Here is a 21,401-nt window from a genome sequence, read left to right as displayed (position 1 = left end):
CATACCGAGTAGATGAGTCCTCAAGGTGATGTAGTAAACGCATGGCATCCATGTAACGAAGATCCTCCATGCTTTTAGCGATCTGCACGCATTGACACAACAGACCAATACAGATTACAAAACAAGACCTGACTAGTTGCATCCAACACAAAGGCCAAAAAAAGTGGTCTTAAACTCGTAAGGAGGAATCTAGAATACCCGCTTCCAAAGACTAATGATTGTATTATAATTGTTGAGAAGAATATGCTCCTGCTTTCTGAATGCTTCAAAAGACTCCTTATCTGTTGTGGTTGAGAAGCAATAGAAATATAGAGGATAACCTGGCGCATGCATGCATGCATACAAACATACATAGTATGTACGTGTATACATTCATATGTTCATGTATGCATGCGTGCATCCATGCACGCACATCCATGAGCCGGCACATGTGCGTGATGGAGCAAGAATGCCTAATGTAGGAAGATTCAGAAAGTCAAAATACAAAGGCACCCTCTCATGGTGCAAAGGATACATGTTAGTTCTTTGGCGAGTTGCTTGATTGCATCATTTAACATCTCAATTGACTCATCCAAAGTGGTGACTATATAGCTTCTCCCAAAAGCATCAGACTGAAAAAGAGACACTTGCCATCCTGATGCAATGCTTGAAAATGGGTGGCAACCTGCTGACCATCGCCAATCCTGCAGATCAAGACTTGCAGCTGTTATGGCTAAAACAGCTCAAGACACATCTTTGAATACGCACTTCACATTGTAAGCTAAGGTAACAGCACATAAGCTGCCAAGTCTTGCCCTCTCATGCTGCGAATCACTACAATGCAGACTTTTTTTAGAATCGACTCTTTACGTGTTTACAGAGGTAACCCAAACCTGATCCCCACTCTCATGGGCTTGACTAAATGTGAAGTGGGATGGCAGTAATCCTGCTATATGTTCGGCTGTTGCTGCAACTGCATCTTTCAAAGGGCGGCTGTGGAGCATTTCAGCACATAACACCAATTTTAAACATATAAGCATTGTTTCTTTAAATTTTCACCATTTGAGAGATTACAAATAATAATATTCACGTGTTGCTTTTGTAATCAGTGGATGCACCTCAGGTCCCACAAAATGGGTTTGCCGTTGCATTGGAGATGGCTTGCCCATGACGCCTGACTAGACTGTACAATAATGACCATGTCAGGTAAGGCCTTGGCTACATAGTGTTTATCGATGAAAAGAGGCTCGCCTTGCTGTATGAACCAAAAGATAGGGACCTCCAAAACAGATCTCTCATGCAATCCTTGCCCTGTAACGCATACACACATGCAATCCCCTATCAGTCAATATGACTGTTTTGTTCCATCATAATTTTAGCATCAAATGTAAGGTATTGCATAAGGGTTTATATGTCCGGTACAGATGGGTAGCAAGGGTGAGATGTGTGTTACCAAGCAAGGAGCCACTCCCACTGAAACGTTGCAACTGGTGCTGTAGAATCAAGGAATCGAGGTACAGCCGTGTTGTGGTCCTGTGTGTTCCATTAACTAGAAGGACAGGAACAACAGCGGCTCGTCTTGCTACAGAAAAGGCCATTGACAGAGCAGTGTCTTCAGACAGAGCTAGCCTGCAGCAATTTACAGCTTTCAGCAACCACATAAACCAAGTAGAGTGAACACATCAATGTTTTAACTAAGTTCGAACTCCACACTCATAGCAAAGCCTTTCTGAAAATGAGAAACACAAGCGCGCGCACACACACACACACACACAGAGAGGGAGAGAGAGGGATACATTTGCACAGCATGTTGTACTTTCTGACCAGGTACAGTAACTCCAGCAAGGGCTTCCTTGAACAAAGAGACATCTAATGGTAACAAATCCTTGTGCTTGATTTTCTGCAGACATGTGTAAAAGTTAAAACGCGTTTCCATAATTCTCACTAGTGCTTCACAATATCACTCACACCTGCATAGCCATATACCATTTCATTGTCTTGTAAGAGCACCTACAAGATGATGCCCTGTGCAATTCATAATTCAGTGTTCTCTACAAATTGTATTACTTTCATCTCATATGTCTTTTTTGCCCTTTCACCCTTCATGATTGAGATTCAGCCAAGCACACAGTGAGTCTCAAAGAATCACCAGAAACAAAATGCAACACACCTACAAGTGTGCAGGGCACAGCCAGACATCAGATAGCAGCCGACAGGCAGAGTTGGATAGCGCAAATGTTACGTGGTAGCGATGACAAGGCAACAATGACATGGCAATCGGGAACAGATGACCAACAGCAATACTACTTTTGACTAGGAGCATTGGTGCATTCTATATATATCTATATCTATATCTATATATATACATAGCCAAATCGTCATATTCACCTGCTTGGTTTTGGGGAAAGTGAATATTTGGGTTCTCTTCATTGCACCTGCGTTAATTTGGGTATATTGTGCTTCCCCACCCCACCAAACACTCATCTCATCCGCCAGGGCTGAAATCCCTCACCTAGTCCTTGATCACTTGATATTTGTCAGGGATTCACAACTCATTGATTTGCTTCTCAGCATGAAGGCATCCATGGACACGCAAAGCGGCTAAAATGGAGGCTGTACGAGAGTCAGCACCTCGAGCACCTCGTATTCTGGATCAGGAATCTACATTAGCGATGGCTAAAATAACATCATCAACAGATGGCCATGATCAATCATATGGCAAGGAGTCTTCATCTCACTTAAAGAGCAAGATATTGCAGTCTGATTAAGGGTTTAATTTTCCACCAAAAAAGCAACCCACCCCTTCTCCTTTTAAGCAACTCCTTTTTAGTATAGAAGAAGGGGTGAGAAAGCTGAAGAAAACTATAAGGAATGAAAGTTAGTGGGACCTAAAGAGCATTATTAGCTACATTCAATCACTGCCAGAAAAGACATGAACCATAACCAAAAATCTTTGTGCGGCTTACCTCTTGCGTGATGATGTATATTTGGAAATGAACCTTCTCGTAAAAATGAAAAGCCCCATCTGCAGTTGAAGGTGTGACTACATGCTTCATTGAAGACCACAACGTTGCAGCCAGATTGGCTAGGAACCAGTCACGAGCCACAGAAAAGTTTTGAATATGCTGCAAAACAGAAATAAATGCCAATGAAAAGTCCAAGATCATCAAAAACCAAAGTGCAATTGTAACTTCATAATAGTCTACTCACAAAGCTGCAAATTATCAACTCTGCCTTGATGGAGAGAAATAAACTACCACTTTCTATCACTTCTCAGGCAGTCTTAGCCATGACCAAAGCTAGCACTAAAAAAACACACACACCTGCATCCCATGGGCATCACTAAAGAGATTCCATCGCTCAATGCGCTTCAACGCCTCTTCTGCCTTCTTCTTATGCACCTCTTCAAACTCTTCCTGCTGCACAGCCTGCAATTCTTCTTTCAGATCCTCCATCCTCTCTTGTAGCTCTGCACATCTTTGAAAGATGTCAATGAGAAGAGCAAGGTAGACACAGATGTAAGAAGTGAGTGCAAATCAGAAAAATAGTCACCTTCACAAAGCGCAACTTTGACTCTTCTTCCTTCACAATGTCTTTGAGAAAAAATCTCGTATATGTCTATCTCTGCAAGTAGTGTATCAACCGTGTGAGGGTCTTCCTACACAAGAAACAATCAACAATTAAGTTAAGCATAACCCATAACGTCTGCTTGTTTTCAAATGTATCAAAAACAAGACAAGGTTTTCAGTAAGGCTGAGTCAATTTGAAGAGACGTTCAATTAAATAAATATTGAAAGATTCATTTGAATATAATAAATAATTGACTATTTAGATCTAAATATCAAAAGTAAAAATAAATCGTATGTATGTGTGCACATGAGTGTGCGTGCTTACTTAAGCCTCTGTGTGTATGTGTGTATATGTGTGTGTATATGTGTGTGTGTGTGAGAGAGAGAGAGAGAGAGTAATATTAACATCTACAAAAGACTCAAGGGTCTATGAGACCATAAGTGATACAATGATACCCTGGGTATACTGAGCCATGGAAAAAGTAAACGCGAGAGAGAGAGAGAGAGAGAGAGAGAGAGATTTTATTAATGTCTACAAAAGACCCAACAGATCTATGAGACCACCATGTGTTACAAAAGTTCAATGTGTAGACTGTGAACATGGAAACAAAAAGTACTGAAAATGAAATGAAAAGAAGAGAGAGAGAGAGAGAGAAATGTATCACTTAGACTTAACCTTTTACAAAGGCAGGCCAACAAGGTTTATCTTCTTTGATTTTCAAAAACAAAAAGTTCAATACCCAACTTACCTCCTCAAAGACAGAAAACCTATCCTGAACAAGGTTCGATAGATCCTCTTGAGCCTCCTCTTCAGAAGCATCTACTTAAACCACAACTAGGTTAATCACACTAAAATGCTAATTAAGACTTTTTGAGGCATAAATACCTTCAACTTCATCATTACCTGGAAGGCTTTCTGACAAGTTGTCAACTGAGGGTAGAGTAAGCTCTGTCCTTACACCTATGCCACCAACTGCTGGACCCCAAGAAAAGGGTCCTGCACTTAGATCGACAAAAGCCCACCTGAAAGAAAACAAGCACCATAAGATGAGCAAGGATCACATGTCAAAAAAAAAAATATCCCCAAGAAAGAGATCCTTCTATTAATAGATAATTTTGTGCATCCACCTAAAAACAGATACCAACCCTTTATGAAGGAGAAAATTTTCATGAAGAGAGCAAGATGCTCTCTCCACTCTTGGAGGGAGACTGCATCAGAAGTGCAGATGGCAAGAGCCAAACCAAGCGAGAAGTGCACTATGGTCAGAAAATAATCCCTGGTCCTATCCTTTTTTCATCTAAGGGACTGTGGACTGCACTATTCACCATTTTGGATCTATATAACTGCTATACTCCCTACTTTAAATTGAGCCTTCTTTGTGGTGTCTCAAACCGTGTTGCTATAGAGAACCATCTGTCTTTCTCAGAGCAGTTACTAGTGCTTGCAGCCCATTCTGAATAAACTCTAAGGCTGCCAGACACAAACTTTCAACTTTTGGAAATGTATGAAGATTGACAGACTCTTTCCATGAGGATATTGCCTTGAGATGTTCAGAGTGCTAAGATCATAAAGTCCAGTAGCAATGTGGCAGGCCAAACCTGCCAAGCCATGAGCAGTCTCATGAAGCTGTGTTACTTTGGAGCCTCGCATTGTGGACAGACACAAGGCCTCCCCATGTGTGTGCCACCCATATCCCAACTACAAGCCCACCATATCCAGCGAGCCACAAAAATAATGATATCTTGCAGGGATAACGGCTATCTCACAACCCCTTCCAGACATCTAGCGCCTCCCTCGCTCCCACAATAGGGGTGGCTACAAAGGAACCCCCTTTTCTGCACAATAATCTTTGATTAAGATGATATGAGCTCTGCACAAATTTGACATTTGTTAACCCAGTTTCAAGGAGAATCACCTATAGGTGTTCAAAAATAGAAACACCTACTACCCCTCAAAACGACCACTCAGACTCCTTCAGACTCGTGATCTTCCAGCCAGGTTGCCTGCCACAGAGGCCAGTGAGAAACCTACCTTTTATAACATTATATCCAGCTAGGGAGTTGATTGGGAATGTGATGTGTTCCAAGGTATTGGTATGCACTTCTAGTTGTCCGTCATCCTTAAAAATACATTTCATATTAAAGATCGTCTAAAATCCCTCAAATGCTTTGAGAAACTAACAAAAGCATGGCCGCATACATAATGGTACAAATTGTGCAGTATGTACACGACTCACCTACACCTTTTTCACGCATGCGGGTTTATGCTGAAAACCCCATTGAAATAAAGTTTCACGAGATTCAAATCCAACATATCAACAAATGAAAACATTAAGCTAGAAGCAGCTACAAGCTAAATCAGCCCAATCTGGCATCTGTAAGTGAGTTTTAAGGTGCAAGAAAACCTTTCAATCCCAACCCATGTATCAACAAGACAATCTGAATGAAGACCAGCATTTTCTTCCTGCTTTAGCTCTCGTTGAAGAGCTGAGGCTATATCTGAGCCACCCCTGTGCAAGACCTACACAGCAACTTCCAACTTCTAAGTACCGTTGAAATGCATGCAAACACACCCCTCACAAATGGAACACTGAAAAATAAACTACAATTGAAGTGAAGCGATTTCTTTTGTTACCTCCTGTGCCTTGGTAATTACTATTTCTGAATTAGTTTTACCCTGCAATGCCTTGTCTACAGTGTTTAAAGCATCAAGGCATGCATCAACCCAATTGTCCTGGAAAACATAAAGCACGATAAATAGCAAGAGGACTTTGGGAATCATTTGAATGTTCCATAAAGTCTGCAGAAGGATCATGGAATTCATAAACAGCTCTACTCACTTTATTCACATCTTAAAAAAGCTCAATGACTTGGTACAATAATGTATGAGCAAACTCATCGATTACCATGTCCACTGTGTCCACTGTCGTCCAAGCAAACCTCAGCATAGGATGCCGTTCATACAGGGGCCGGCTTCGTTTTTCCATGTCTATATCAACAACCACCACATGCTTCAGCAGACAGGACATTGACTGTTCAAGTACCACCTTCACAAATTGGTAGAAGACCTATCTAGGCTATAGCTGATAATAAATAAGATCACTCTGCACAACGCAAAGACAACCTTAAGATTGCTATAAAAGAAACCGTCTGTAAGGTCCATCATGCTAGTACCTAGCAGATTTGGAACTTTCCCAGGCTTTGATTTGATAACAGCTAATCTAGCTTCTCCATCCTGCATATCAGTACAATAGCTCAATGGTAATGGATACATGGTAATGTTGTGTTATCACTTTCCCAATCTATATGAAATGCATGTAATCTTACAGAACAATCTTCTTTAGAAGGTATTAAGTCATTGCATATTTCTGCAAGTGCCAAGGGTTCAAGATTAGACGATTTACACAGTGAGCTGGGGCTTCCCCCGTAGCTGACCTGTTGCCCTCCCCCCCTTCGCCGTCACACGCTTCCCATCCCCAGCTGCCATCGTCCACCCCATCTTAGCTCCTTCCTGCCCTGCTGCGCACACCGTCCACCGCCTTCCTGCCTCCAACGCACCCCCCACCTGTCCTCTTTCAAGCCTGTTGGCCCCTCCTGCTCACCATCTCCGCCCACCTTCGCTCCCCACCTTTTTACCTCCCCTCTGCCCTTGGTGTCACCCTCCAGCTCCCCCCTTCTCCATCGTCGTGTGCGGCCCCCTCCTGTTCCTCTTCATCTTCGTCCGTGCCCTATCCTCTTCAGCCTCTCCTTCGTTAGGTTTTTTTTCAGCTTTTGGGCAGTTTGTTTCTTCAGCGAGTGTCGGCATTTTCTGGTCTTCACAGAATTCTGTTGGAATTCGCTCTTGTTTAGTTTATGCTAAGCTTCGAACAGGCAACACCTTGGATCGTATGGAATAGTGGCCACATGCACAAACATGATGCAGTGTGCCTAGCACTCCATGGCAGCCACTCCGACATCCCCGACCGAGGCTGCCGTCCCTTGGTTATCTTTTTCTGAAACGGATCTCCAGCTCCTCGCATCAATAACGCCTCACTAGAGGCCTCCATAGTTGCTAAAAAACGCATTTTTTGGAAAAATAAAAAACGTGTACGTTTTGAAATGTTTCACTTTTTGGAACACGTTTTTTGGTAGTTTTTTTTAAATTATAAAACCCCTCACGTTTTGTAATCGCACGATGTACTGTTCTTCGAACTTGCTACCGCCACCTTCTTCTCTGCCCCCGGGGCTCGCATCTACTCCCACCTGCCCGTGCTGCTCTGGCCCCTGCCCTGCACCCTCTGCTCCCACCTATCTACTCAAGCCTGATCCCGCCTCTCTGCTACTCTCACCTGCCCCTTCTGCTCCCACCTTGCACCCCCACCATCTGCTGCCGCCTTTTGTCCCCTCTGTTGCTCCCGCCTTTGTCCCCTCTGCTGCTCCTGCCTCTGCCCCATCTTCTCCTAAGTTCTGAAATGGGCCGAACTCCAGATCTGGTGAATGCACATGTAGAGGAGCTAACCAATTACAATGAGAGTGGCCAAGGTAGGTGGAGATGCAATTATTGCAGTGACATTTACACAGGGAAGGCTACCCGTATCAAAGCCGACTTGGCCGGGTTAAAGGGGAAGGGCATTGCTATATGCCCTAGAGTGCAAAGTTGTGGTGAATCAGGTGCGAGTACAGATGGCTGCAAAGTCTCAAGATGAGGGAGTCGAGGACTTTTCATGCAATGGTCAAGGTGTGACCAAAAGGGCAAAAGATCAGGAAGAGGAAAGTGAAGGATCGGGTCAAGCTGGGCAAGATTAGGCTTCATGTTTGGTGCACAGGCCATGCAACCGATTCGCACCACGCGGAGCCATTCGAGAGTCAGAGCCCGAGTTTAGGCCACGACCAGTTCATCAACGGCGAGATGTAGTGCTCGAGCTGGCACGAGTTGAAGTGCTGCAGCACAGATAGAGGAGGCAGAACCGGATGATTCATCTACTTACACTACAGATTCAAAGGCTGAGGCATCTGATGTTGAGATGGATGTGTAGACTCTAGAGTGTCAGTCTTGAGTCTTGACATTATTTTTATTTCATTTGTACTTGGCACTTGTGATTGGCATTTTGATTCAACTTTGATCATGGATGGTGGATTATGTTACCTATTGTCTCTTAGCTCTAGCCTCTGAGTTCTTCAGGTATCATTCTTTCGGTTTTTAAAGTCTACAATGTACATGAATGGTTAATGTTGAATGGTCATTGATAAATCAATATTAAAGTCAATGTTGAATGGCATTGTCACTACCAAATCCATGGGGGCCTGGCCCTTGGAGCCATGTGAATGTATTATCATTATGATTTAATGAATTATGATAGCCATAGGCTTCAAACTGTTCACTCTTGAGTTTTTATGCACAAGTTTAACTTTTATACATGAAATCTGTGGTTCCTAGGCTTAAAAACTATAGATACAGGCCATAGTTACAGCTTAAAAAACTTATTTTAAAAACTTCTCCAAAAATATAAAACGTTTTTAAAAATATAAAACTCGTATAATACTTCCCATTTTCAAAATGTTTGGCAACTATGGAGGCCTCCACCTTAGTATGCAAGATTGTGGATAGCCGCCCCCGTCGTGAAAACAACTCAGGGAACTTCTACGGGCTGGCCTCATCAGCACGAGCCGGGAAAGATTACTGATATACCAAGTGAGTTTGATTCACCCACAACATCAGATAGAGACTTAGAGTCATGCAGCTGAGCACCGTCGCACTGCGAACAACCTAGGGTGCCTTTGTGAGGTGGCAACACGGTTTCGACCCAACATCCAACTCCTTGGCATGTGTCTCCAGCTTCCCAATTACAATTTGCTTTCCTAGCCTCAAGGAGGAATACCTTCCCCTACTCCTAGTGATTGGTAGAGTTATCGGGAGACCAACGGCCGCTTCACCAGCCGCGCCCAATATGGAGAGGAGCCAGCAGACCAGCTCGGTGCACCAACTAATCCACCATTTTATTGAGCTTGTTGAGACAACCCTTGCTACCTCTCCGGTGCACCCACCCACCCCCCGCCCCCCGCCCCCCGCCCCCCGCCCCCCCCCCCCCCCCCCCCCCCCCCCCCCCCCCGCAGGAGCCTTAGGGCAGCCTGTGCACTACAGTTTCTTATGATGTCTTCCTGTCACGGAAGCCAATGTTTTCGAGGGGGCCGTGGTTTCAGCAGTCCTCCCCAGCTTTAGCAAAGAAGCGCCTCCGATAGCCCTTGATATGGAACCTGGTCCAGTTATCCAGTGGTCACATGCTGAGTGCCCACCCGCACGTATCTTGGGGAGCTATGAGGATGAGCCCAACACAATCTCTCAGGGATTGATTACTTTTCAGAAAGCTCCCCCTCGAAGGCCCAAGCGAGGACTCTCGCTGGGATACGAGGCAAGGACAAACTTAGCCTTGACATTGACTCATCCATCTCCCTGGGGTGGCTTACCCCAATCCTGGACCCCCTTCCCCAGTAATGGTTGGGAGTGTTCCCAACAGGCATGCCATACCTTTGGCAGTGCATGGCGCTAACTTACTCTATCGGGCCTCATGGCAGACTTGTCACAGTAGAGCCCCCTTCCGAGGATCACAACAAATGCGGTGTGGGTGATTGGTTTTCACAAGCATGGTTGGCACACCAACCTTCCACAAGCCAAGGCGGCGAGAGAGGTTGTTTGGAATTTATGGTTATGGGGGGGCCGGCTGCTCGCACGCCTTTAGTGGGACCAAGGAGAGTAGACATGGCAGGATCCCTTTGCTAGAGAGGAGGCTCTTGGTACCCCCTTCTTTGGATACACAGCACAACTAAGCCGTAGGATTCAGATGCCAAACATTGAGGGCGCTCCAGCAGCAGTGGGGCACTGGCAGTCCCAGGGCCTCCCTCTACAGTTTCTTTTAGATTTCTGGAAGAGGTTGTGGTACAGTTTTCGGCCGCGGAAAATTACACTCTTTCTGTAGCAGTTAGCCCACTAGAGCCTTACGGTTGGCACTTGGTTGGCCACGGGAGGTAGATCAGCAGCCTATTCTAGGTGTGGCCATCTACAGGAGTCCCAGCATGATCGCCTTTGGGATTGCCCGAAGGCTCAGCAGGTCTGGCAGAGGTTTCTCTGCATCTTGACTATGGACCGGGCTCCCCCCAATACAGTTACTTGGGCCATAGTGGCTTGGGCCACCGAGTCTGAAGTACTTAGCTTGCATGGCTGTTTTCTTGGTAACTCATAGAAGGATCTTTTTAAAAATAGAAGGTATTAACAGCTCTAAAAAGATCAACACTTGCTCCCAGCATCCCCTTTTACACAAATGAGAACGATCCATACAGCCCTAACAAACCCGGCCTGCCAAAAGTGTCATGTGGTGAGGCAACTCTCAAAAGATGTCACTCAGGGCTATATCTCAACATCACCTATATTCAAGAAGTCCAGAGAGCAGATGGCTATGAGTAAAATTCACTGTTTTTGGCACTTGGGAGAGGCAGGGTAGCAGTGCAAAACACTATTAAGTTTCAACAAAAGGGAGGGCTTCTATTTATAGGAAAAAGTGAGCTTCTAACCAAGCCAAATTATTCTAGAATTTTCCAGAAGGGACCAATTTGAAGAGAAATGTCCTATGGAGAGGCTCTAGGCATGAACGTATGTGTCGAAAGGTAAAGCCCAAAAAGGAGATTTAACTTTTGGAAAAAATTAGCCATACGGCAGCCACTAGAAAGGGGGGATTCAACCAAGCATGTGCTTAATCGTCCAATTGACAAATTACCAAAAGGGTTGAAACATATTCTCAAGGCTGGGTCAAGGCAGGGAGATAAAATGAAGGGTCCAGGTGTGCAAGACTCGCCATTCCTCCCCAAGAAATAATCAAATTTGTCATCATCAGTTTTGCAGCTCACGGAATCATGGGCTGCTAGCCTTAGTTTGATGTTCTCTTGTGCCCTAACAATATCAAACTTTTCATGCAAAAACTTCTAAAAGTCCACTTTTTGATTGCAAACTCACGCATTCCCTAAGCCATTATGTTAAGGCCAGTGGTGCTAGACATAAATACCTCCTTCAAAAACTGTATCTCAGCACCTGACAAACCCTGCCTGTAGAGTAAACATCGAGACACTTAATAGGTTGTGAGTGACTTCCTTTGAAAACTTAGACTAAAATTTGTCTGCTTGTCAATACATTACCCCCAATCCACATACTTGGATGCGCTTACCTGTAACCATAATGGTTACGACTTGAATCACGTTTTGGGTTCAAAATGAAGATATTGTAGGCATTCCCAAGTTGCAAATAATGGACCAAACTCGAGAAAAGATGGGAGATACTGTCTACATCCACTTGCCATTGGACCTCTGAATCAGGCCTGTCAAGTCATATCAAGAGATGCAAAATAAGGTAATCAGAAAGCAAGATTAGCTAAAGCTTTGATTACCATATGGCTGTTAACCTTGGCAAAAAAAATCACTTCATTGCTAAGGCCCTAGCCCAGACTGGTGGGGGGCTATGGATGGGCCTGATTGCCAGTCCATGAGCAACATCCCCCTCACCCACCCGTTGTCAAATTCTTTTAGAGCAGAAAAGGACGGTGCATGTGTGCAAAGAACTGATTTTGTCTAGCGACTACATGATATTGAATTTTTTATTATTGAGATGGCACATTGGGTTGAAAGGGATACATCGAAGACTTGAGAGCTTTGTTCCACACTAAATAATGCAGAAAAACCGTAACTCATTTATTTTCCTGGTGGGGAAGGATGACGGACGAGGGGGGAGGGGGTATTGGGGTTCTGACTCAACTCACCTAGCATCGTTAAAGTCATCCTTTCGAGACAGCACTTTCAAAGCACGTTCAAACACAGCCGTAACCTTATCTGCCATCTCAATGGCATGGACAGAGTAACTGCAATAAATCGGTACAAATGTAAGAGCGAACTCTCCCAACACACACACATGCACGCGTGCGAGCAAAGAAAAACAGGGTTTCTACTTTACTTGTAATGAACATGGCTGATGAGTGGAAGATGATGGCGCTGTTCTCCATCAGCCCTCTGTCTATAAAACGGTGTAAGTGCTTCTCCCACTTGAGGAACTCTTGTGTGTTCCAAGACATGGTCTATTTGGGTGAACCACCGCTCCAACTCTTCTTGTCCAAGTCTCAACTCTTTAAATGCAACCAGCAGCACCAAAAGAAAGTGTCATCATAGGTTTCAAATTGCACCCATAACAAACCATAAAGATGTGATTTTATGAATTGAAAAAACATGCATTGAATGTGCAACCTACTCCTCACAAAAACTAAGTGCATGCCTCTAAATCCCCCCCCAAAAAAAATCATGGACGCTGTCACTTGTGTAAAGAAAGGGCCCAACTTCCATGGTTTGCTAGAATGGCTCCTTTGATATCACATGCATCAGTTCCCGACATCAGATGCATGCCTCATGTCCATTGTAAGCTGTATTGACAAAGGAATACGGGCCATGAGAGTAGGGAGGATAGGGATACAGTGGCTTTGAACTTAGGTGTTCGTTCAATGGGATTTACTGTCACGTGCATCCCGCACTTGGATGCCACGTGGACATTCTGTACAGAAGGTGCAGGACCTGGGATGGTGAACTGGTCCCATGTGAGCCCAGTCCGGGACGAGTCAGCCAGGGATCCATCTCAGTCGTCCGAGGTCAGGTGTGCATTGTCCTGCACATGAGTCCAAGGTCAGGTGTGCATTGTCCTGCACATGAAGCAGTGCCAGTCCGCGCTGTGAGTCTCCCTCTGGAATGATGTCGGATGTGCTGTGTATCTGGTTTGCAACTGGATGCCAGACATCTGTAGGCATGTAGTTTGCATGTAGAGATGGGGTCAGCCCATAGGGCTACCCCAGGACAAGGGTTTGCATGTGCATACTTAGATGGGCATGGGGGAGGTGTAGAACCACCCCCAAGGGGCCAGGAGGGCCCAAGACATTGCCCACCAGCCAAGGCAAGGGCTGGAGGGGCAGTCGGCCAGCTCCAGAGCCTCTGGACAGGCAGCCGACAGAGACTGAAACCCTAACAGCAGGCGGCCAGGTGTGGGGGGGCAGTCCCACACCTATGCGCAGCATGCCCAGCAGCCAGGGGCTGTCCCAGAGTCATGCGCAGGCTGGACAGGTGTGAAAACACTTTATTATGGTGTGAAATCATTTATTGCACAAGACACAGTCGTGAGGCTGTCCTGAAGACAGCCGACTGCATGATATGAGTAGTATATAAGCCCAGCCCATAATTCATTCATCCCATCTCACAATTCACCAAGAGCCTCAAGCATTCAAGGGCCAGGACAGCCAAGGGTCTGCTAAAGCTAAGGGGTGAAGGACTGAAGGTCAAGGGCAGGTTTTCCAGCCAAGAAAAGGTCAAGTACTTTTGTATTTGTTTCAGATTTACATCATTCTAATAAAGCAAATACACCATCCGTGGTGGGGGCCCTACAGAGGGTAATTGGGACCCAATACTGTGTCCTTCTCCATCTTCCCCTTCTCTCTCTATTTTCTGCACATCGTCTTTCAGTTTTGTGCGTTAATTCCGTCGCGAAAAGAGTGCTGTTTTCTGAGTTTTGAAGTACCGATCCTTCTCCGAAGCTTCCGCATATTACAGTGGTATCAGAGCCTACTTCAAGGACGAAGATTCAGCAAAGAAAACCAGAAAATTTTTTCGCTCGTGTGGTTGGTTTTTAGACGCCGGTGGACTACCCCTTTCGGAGTGACTCCTGTCCCTCGAAGGACGGTTGGTTTTTAGCCTCCGGAAGCCTCCGGAAGTCTCCCACACAGATAGTGGATGGTCAGATTGCGTTCCGGAAAGGAACTGCATATTCCCGCTATGGCGAACTTCGGCGACGAGAGAGAACCAGAACCATGGGACCAGAGTGCACCAGGCAGCCCAACGAGGGCACCCGCCAGCTTGAGTGTACAAGACATGTTCCAGCAGATGATGCGAGCAATCGCAGACCAGACAACCAAGTTGGACGAGCAGAAGGCGCGGATTTTGGCTCTGGAGGAGCGTTCTCGCTCTCCAGCGTCGCGTTTTCCATCTCCTCCTCCCTCTCCTTCCGTACCCCAGATACCAGATCCTCGTCACAGGGACCCTCTCGAGGGGTCACAGCCGCAGTCAAGCTCCTTGCTTGAGATGCAGATACGGGCATTGGAGATTCGACAACGAGAAGACGAAGCCATGCGACGAGTGGAACACGAGCGTTACCTCCGAGCTTTGGACGCCAGATTGACACCGGCGGCGCCCTCGAATCATTTTCCCGAGAAAATGAACTTCAGTAAGTATAATGGTAAACTCGATCCCACTACTCTGTATTCATGGTTACATCAATTTGAAGCTTACTTTGCCGCAGTTAGGAAATCAGATATTGACAAAGTGATCTTAGCCAGTTGGTATTTGGAAGGTGAGGCCATTCCTTGGTGGACTCAGTGGGCTCATGCCCACACCAGATCAGGTATGGCAGCTTATGGGTGGGACGAGTTCGTCCGTGACCTTAAGCAGCGGTTTTTACCGCCCCACTACCTTGAGCGACTCGAAGACGAGTTCAGGGGAGCGCGTCAGAACGCGCAACCAGTCCTTCAGTTTGCCAATAGAATTTCGACCTTGTGTCTACAATTAGGCTTATCTGATGCGGACAAGAAAGGGCAGTTTTTGTATGGCCTGGACACGCACATCCAATGGGAGGTGCGTATGTTTAGACCAGCCACCTTTGAGGACGCACTCTCGCTTGCGCAGAGTGCAGAAATGAAACACAATGGTGGCAAGCCCAAGACTTCCCAGCCGGCTTCTCCCAAGGCTAACACCTCGGGGGGCAAAAGCCAGAACCAGACGGGTTCTTCCCCAGGACAGAGCCCGGGAGCCTCTGGCTCCAAGAACTCGAACAATGCGTCTAAGCTTACTCCAGACCAGAAAGCGGAGGCAGGCAAGACAGGTGGCAAGTTGAGTGCTGAGGAGCTTGCTCAGTACAGGAAGGAGGGTAGATGTTACTTTTGTCACACAAAAGGACACACTTCTCGGGATTGTCCGAAGAAGCCTCCAAAGCCCGCCGCCGCCTCCACAGCTTCCGTGGTGAGCACAGCTCCCACACAGACCCCAGTGGCTACCCCTAGTTCTTCAACCCCCGGTGCTTCAGTTGGAGCAATTATTAGCCGGGAGCTCGAAGATAAGCAGAAGGGCGCCCATGACCAGGAGTATGAGCGCAACGAATTGCTCAAGTCCTTTGGCTACATAGGTGGCCAGAGAGTCATTGTCTTGTTTGACAGCGGCAGCACGGAGGATGTGATCACGGAAGAGGCCGCTAGGCGTGCCCGTTTCGAGCTCACTCCGGTGGACAAACAAGTTGAGGGTTTTAGCACAGGTATGACAACGAGCGTCAAGTATGAAGCTCTAGGTGCTAAGTTAGTAATTCAGGGCATAGAGTTTGTGCGTGACTTTATGGTTGCCCCTCTTGTAGGAGCAGACATAATTTTGGGTATCCAGTGGTTTCACAAGTTCCTTCCTGATGTCAAGTGGGACAAGCACACGTTCCAGATTGATCGGAATGTGTCAAACACCCCTGTGACCATTAAGTGTGAGCCAGGTATTCCAAACTTTCCACTCATAAGCCACTTGCAGGCTAAGCGAGCAGTCAGGAAAGGCGCACAGTGTGCGATGATTTACATCCAGACAGCCCAGACGGTGGCCAGTGCTTCCGAGAAGTACTCGGTTCTCCATGAAAAGTTCCAGAAGATTTTTCTTCGGGACAGTCTCCCTCCCCAGCTTCCCCCGTCCAGACCGGAGGATCACAAGATTGACCTCCTCCCAGGCTCGGAACCCCCGAGCAAGTTTCCGTATCGCCTTTCTAAGGCAATGGAATCGGAGTTGGACCGCCAACTCCATGAATTGTTGCAAGCTGGCTTCATCCGCCCCAGCGTGTCGCCATTTGCAGCACCGATCTTATTTGTCAAGAAGAAAGATGGGTCTTCTCGGTTGTGTGTCGATTATCGTGCACTCAACAAGCTGACGATCAAGAGCAGATTCCCGATGCCTCGAATTGACTATATTCTCGAGAGGCTGAATGGAGCTAAGGTGTTCTCTAAATTGGATTTAAAGAGTGGGTACCACCAGGTTCGGATTGTTGAGGGGGACATCCCCAAGACAGCTTTCCGTACAGAACGGGCCCACTATGAATTTGTGGTCATGCCATTTGGTTTGACGAACGCCCCAGCTACATTTAACCGCATGATGATGCGTATTTTCCGGGAGTTGATTGGAGTGTGTGTGTTCATATTTTTGGACGACATACTCATATTTTCAGCTACAGTTGAGCAGCATGACATTGATGTGGAGAAAGTCCTTAGGTTGCTGGAAAGCAACGAGCTCTATATCAATGAAAAGAAGTCAGAATTTTATCTGTTCCAGGTACATTACTTGGGATATATAATCAGTGCCGAAGGCATTCGACTTGATCCGGCTAAAGTAGCCGAGATTGTTAACTGGGAAGTACCTCAGACCGCTTATGACATTAGATCATTTGTGGGTATATGCCAGGCATATTCCACCCACATTGACAAGTTTTCTGATCTCTCGGCAGACCTCACCGATCTGCTAAAGGGAGTGAAAACAAGGAGGCAAAAGATTAGAATGACTCCACGAGCGTTGGAGGCATTCCAGAACCTCAAGGTGGCTTTGTCGGAAGCGCCTTGTCTAGCCCTTGCCTCGTGGGACGAACCATTTCAGGTGATCACCGATGCGAGTAACATCGCAATTGGAGGTGTATTGCAACAGAATGATCATCCAGTAGCTTACATGTCTCGTAAGTTACTGCCCGCCGAAAAGAATTACTCAGTCTACGATCGTGAACTCCTAGCAGTCATTCAGGCCTTGAAACATTGGAAACATTTCTTGTATGGCCGTGACTTCGAGGTTCGCACTGACCATCAAGCATTGCGCTGGATTCAGACGATGCCCAGTGCACAGTGGAGTGATCGACAGCACCGCTGGAGTCAGATATTCCAGCAGTTCGGTGGTATGATTGAGTACCTTCCAGGAAAGGCCAATCCAGTGGCCGATGCTTTGAGCAGGAAGGGACAAGTATCTACGATTCAGACCACTAGACTAGACCTTGTTGGTACAGGACTAGAAGACATGAAGCACACGTACGCGGATTCCGAGGAATTCGGTACACAGTGGGAACATGCATTGGATGCCACAGGACCATGCCATTTTCTGATACGCGATGGTTGGCTTTACTACAAAGGCCGACTGTGTGTCATGAAATCATACCGGGCAGCTCTTCTCCATGATGCCCATGACGCCATTACAGGTGGTCATAGGGGCATGAATTCGACTCTGGAGAAATTAGAACGGCAATACTATTGGCCAAAGATGAGGCGTGATGTGTTTACTTATGTACAACGCTGTGACATTTGTCAAAAGGTGAAAGCTCCTCGTGGAAAGAAGATAGGGTTGTTACAGCCTTTGCCAATTCCTGAGGGTCCTTTCCAAGACATTTCGATGGACTTTGTCACAAATCTGCCTCCCAGTCCGAGTAAGCGTAATACACAGTGTTTGACTATTGTTGACAGGTTCAGCAAATTTGTTATGCTTATTCCTTGCAGGGCCAATGTGACCGCCGAGGATGTTGCCCAGCTATTCATTCGGCATTGGTACCCGATTGGTGGGATTCCTAGGACCATAGTGTCAGACCGAGATGCCAAGTTTACCAGTCATTTTTGGAGGGCATTGTTTGATAATTTTGGTACTAAGTTGAATTTTTCCAGTGCATTCCACCCACAGACAGATGGCCAGACAGAGATATACAACCAGTTGGCCTTTGATGTGCTGAAGTGTTATGTCCACGATCAGCAAGGTAAGTGGGAATCGTTTTTGCCTTTAGTTCAAGCTGTATTGAATGACTCTTTTTCTTCAGCTATTGGCAGGACTCCATATGAGGCAGCGTTTGGAAGGCCTTTCCAATCATTGTTAACCAGGACGTCGTCTTCAGTACCGGAGGCGAACAGAGTGACGGAGTCTTACCAGGAGATCCTAGAGTCCGTCAAAGACAGATTGGCTAAAGCGCAAGAGGCCTACACTCGACAGGCCAATAAAGACCGAAGGGACATGAAGTTTTCGGAAGGAGATTGGGTATATCTTCGGATTATGAAGCAAAGATTGAAGCAGGTGGGCAAGCGATGCCCAAAGTTGTCCTTCAGGAGCTTCGGACCACTCCGAGTTGGACTATGCACGATGTATTTCATGTCAGTTGGTTGAAGCCATATACAGGTCCACCCCCTTCAGAGGTCAAAGACGAAGCGGAACCAGACATCATTGATGAAGCAGAAGTAATGGTTCCAGAACAGATCCTTCTGCACCGTTTCAAGCATGGCTCAGGCCGAAGACTACGACAGTTCCTCACGAAGTTTCAGGACCGAGGAACTCATGAAGCGGTATGGCTCAACAAGGAATTCTTCGAAGACTATCCGGCTTTATTGACGGATTATTTGGAGGCTATGCAGCTTCCGTCAAGTTAAGCAGAAGGGGATGTCACGTGCATCCCGCACTTGGATGCCACGTGGACATTCTGTACAGAAGGTGCAGGACCTGGGATGGTGAACTGGTCCCATGTGAGCCCAGTCCGGGACGAGTCAGCCAGGGATCCATCTCAGTCGTCCGAGGTCAGGTGTGCATTGTCCTGCACATGAGTCCAAGGTCAGGTGTGCATTGTCCTGCACATGAAGCAGTGCCAGTCCGCGCTGTGAGTCTCCCTCTGGAATGATGTCGGATGTGCTGTGTATCTGGTTTGCAACTGGATGCCAGACATCTGTAGGCATGTAGTTTGCATGTAGAGATGGGGTCAGCCCATAGGGCTACCCCAGGACAAGGGTTTGCATGTGCATACTTAGATGGGCATGGGGGAGGTGTAGAACCACCCCCAAGGGGCCAGGAGGGCCCAAGACATTGCCCACCAGCCAAGGCAAGGGCTGGAGGGGCAGTCGGCCAGCTCCAGAGCCTCTGGACAGGCAGCCGACAGAGACTGAAACCCTAACAGCAGGCGGCCAGGTGTGGGGGGGCAGTCCCACACCTATGCGCAGCATGCCCAGCAGCCAGGGGCTGTCCCAGAGTCATGCGCAGGCTGGACAGGTGTGAAAACACTTTATTATGGTGTGAAATCATTTATTGCACAAGACACAGTCGTGAGGCTGTCCTGAAGACAGCCGACTGCATGATATGAGTAGTATATAAGCCCAGCCCATAATTCATTCATCCCATCTCACAATTCACCAAGAGCCTCAAGCATTCAAGGGCCAGGACAGCCAAGGGTCTGCTAAAGCTAAGGGGTGAAGGACTGAAGGTCAAGGGCAGGTTTTCCAGCCAAGAAAAGGTCAAGTACTTTTGTATTTGTTTCAGATTTACATCATTCTAATAAAGCAAATACACCATCCGTGGTGGGGGCCCTACAGAGGGTAATTGGGACCCAATACTGTGTCCTTCTCCATCTTCCCCTTCTCTCTCTATTTTCTGCACATCGTCTTTCAGTTTTGTGCGTTAATTCCGTCGCGAAAAGAGTGCTGTTTTCTGAGTTTTGAAGTACCGATCCTTCTCCGAAGCTTCCGCATATTACATTTACAGACCCTGGAGACATCTAGCCTGTCCAAAGGAAGATGATATGGAGCAAAAAAATGGTTGTTTTGGGCAACGGGCTCTATCCCGAGTGGTAGAGGTTTAAGGCACCTGCATATATAATTGGTCTCTCAGAAAAAAAATGACTATTTTTTGATAGATTTACAAAACAGAGGAGACAAACCTTGGTTTCCCTTGCCTTCAAACCCAATAAAAATGAAGTTAATTGGCAAGGGAAGATAAATAGACTCCACTGGTGCGAGCTTCAAATAATCTGCCACTGATGCTGTACATCATACAAAAATATATTAGGGAGAAGAGAAGAGAAACCGTAGTTTTGAACTGAAAAAAACTTTTTTTTTTTTAAATCGTTGGGATAGCAAACGAGTATCACTGTTCACTCATGCATGAACTTGTCCTTAAATGACAAATAAAAGGTTACATGATAAATTACAAATAGTTTGTAAACAAAGTTTAAATTGTCCTTAAATGACAAATAAAAGGTTACATGATAAATTACAAATAGTTTGTAAACAAAGTTTAAATTGAACTTATGCCCTCTGCTGGGCAGCATGGTAAGGTAGCCACTAAACTGAGAAGAAAGAAAGAAAGGAAAACATCTTCAAAAGACTCAAAGGATCTATGAGACCAAACCGTAATACAATAGCTCCATAAAAATACAACCTGCTATGTTCCTCTTGTGTAGGCCGCATGGAGGACTAAAGGGCCAACGTGGAAGGCACTCTGCATCATAAGTATACACAGCGTATGCATGTGAAAGTTGATAAAAGTGCATATGTCACCAAGGGTGTCGCTGCCTACTCAACCAAGATGATCTCATGTGGCACTGATGGCTTACTCCCAATCATGCGGAAAAGCATCATCACCTGCAGTGTCTCTATCCCCCTACTATCATTCTCACCTAGATCTGGTCCCCATAAAGGGGCACCGTACATTTCTGCAGAGTGCACCAAAGTGTCAAAAGACCTAATACTTGGCACGAGGGTCCTCGAAGTGGGCCTAGAAACACTCTCCAAACAGGCTAGAGCTACATATCCTCTCGCAAGGCTGGTCTGGGGGGCAGGTCTCATGGAAAAGATCAGACCTGCAAAGGTCACTCCAAGGTAAACATAAGATGAGATGAACTCCACTCAGCACCCTACCAACCACTGTCACATGCACCCATGCACTGAGGTGCCATGTGACACACTGGCTAATCACCAGTGCTACATGCGTACGTCATTAGAACCTTTTCAG

At 46.2% G+C, this 21,401-nt stretch overlaps 1 protein-coding gene across 1 annotated transcript in view; it reads right to left on the bottom strand.

Annotated features, from left to right (window-relative positions):
• LOC147610968 (uncharacterized) overlaps positions 1-21,401 on the bottom strand; it is a 62,860-nt gene that overhangs the window by 1,006 nt on the left and 40,453 nt on the right. The window contains exons 4-24 of the mRNA XM_086785621.1: positions 20,329-20,430; positions 12,520-12,688; positions 12,329-12,427; positions 11,741-11,890; positions 11,582-11,621; positions 6,723-6,783; positions 6,455-6,537; positions 6,184-6,282; positions 5,954-6,069; positions 4,453-4,571; positions 4,298-4,368; positions 3,532-3,637; positions 3,303-3,448; positions 2,946-3,104; positions 1,776-1,879; positions 1,433-1,608; positions 1,098-1,290; positions 873-972; positions 515-683; positions 199-281; positions 6-82 (exon numbers count right to left, since the gene is read on the bottom strand). Of these exons, the coding sequence (XP_086641747.1) occupies positions 6-82; positions 199-281; positions 515-683; positions 873-972; positions 1,098-1,290; positions 1,433-1,608; positions 1,776-1,879; positions 2,946-3,104; positions 3,303-3,448; positions 3,532-3,637; positions 4,298-4,368; positions 4,453-4,571; positions 5,954-6,069; positions 6,184-6,282; positions 6,455-6,537; positions 6,723-6,783; positions 11,582-11,621; positions 11,741-11,890; positions 12,329-12,427; positions 12,520-12,688; positions 20,329-20,430 (2,422 nt within the window). The remainder of the gene's footprint in view (positions 1-5; positions 83-198; positions 282-514; positions 684-872; positions 973-1,097; positions 1,291-1,432; positions 1,609-1,775; positions 1,880-2,945; positions 3,105-3,302; positions 3,449-3,531; positions 3,638-4,297; positions 4,369-4,452; positions 4,572-5,953; positions 6,070-6,183; positions 6,283-6,454; positions 6,538-6,722; positions 6,784-11,581; positions 11,622-11,740; positions 11,891-12,328; positions 12,428-12,519; positions 12,689-20,328; positions 20,431-21,401) is intronic.

Source organism: Cibotium barometz, chromosome 48, assembly GCF_041138505.1.
Source record: "Cibotium barometz isolate CiBa-2024 chromosome 48, ASM4113850v1, whole genome shotgun sequence".
Classification (NCBI taxonomy): Eukaryota; Viridiplantae; Streptophyta; class Polypodiopsida; order Cyatheales; family Cibotiaceae; genus Cibotium; species Cibotium barometz.
The sequence above is the reverse complement of the archived record's forward strand: the minus strand, read 5'-3'. Positions and strand labels throughout refer to the sequence as shown.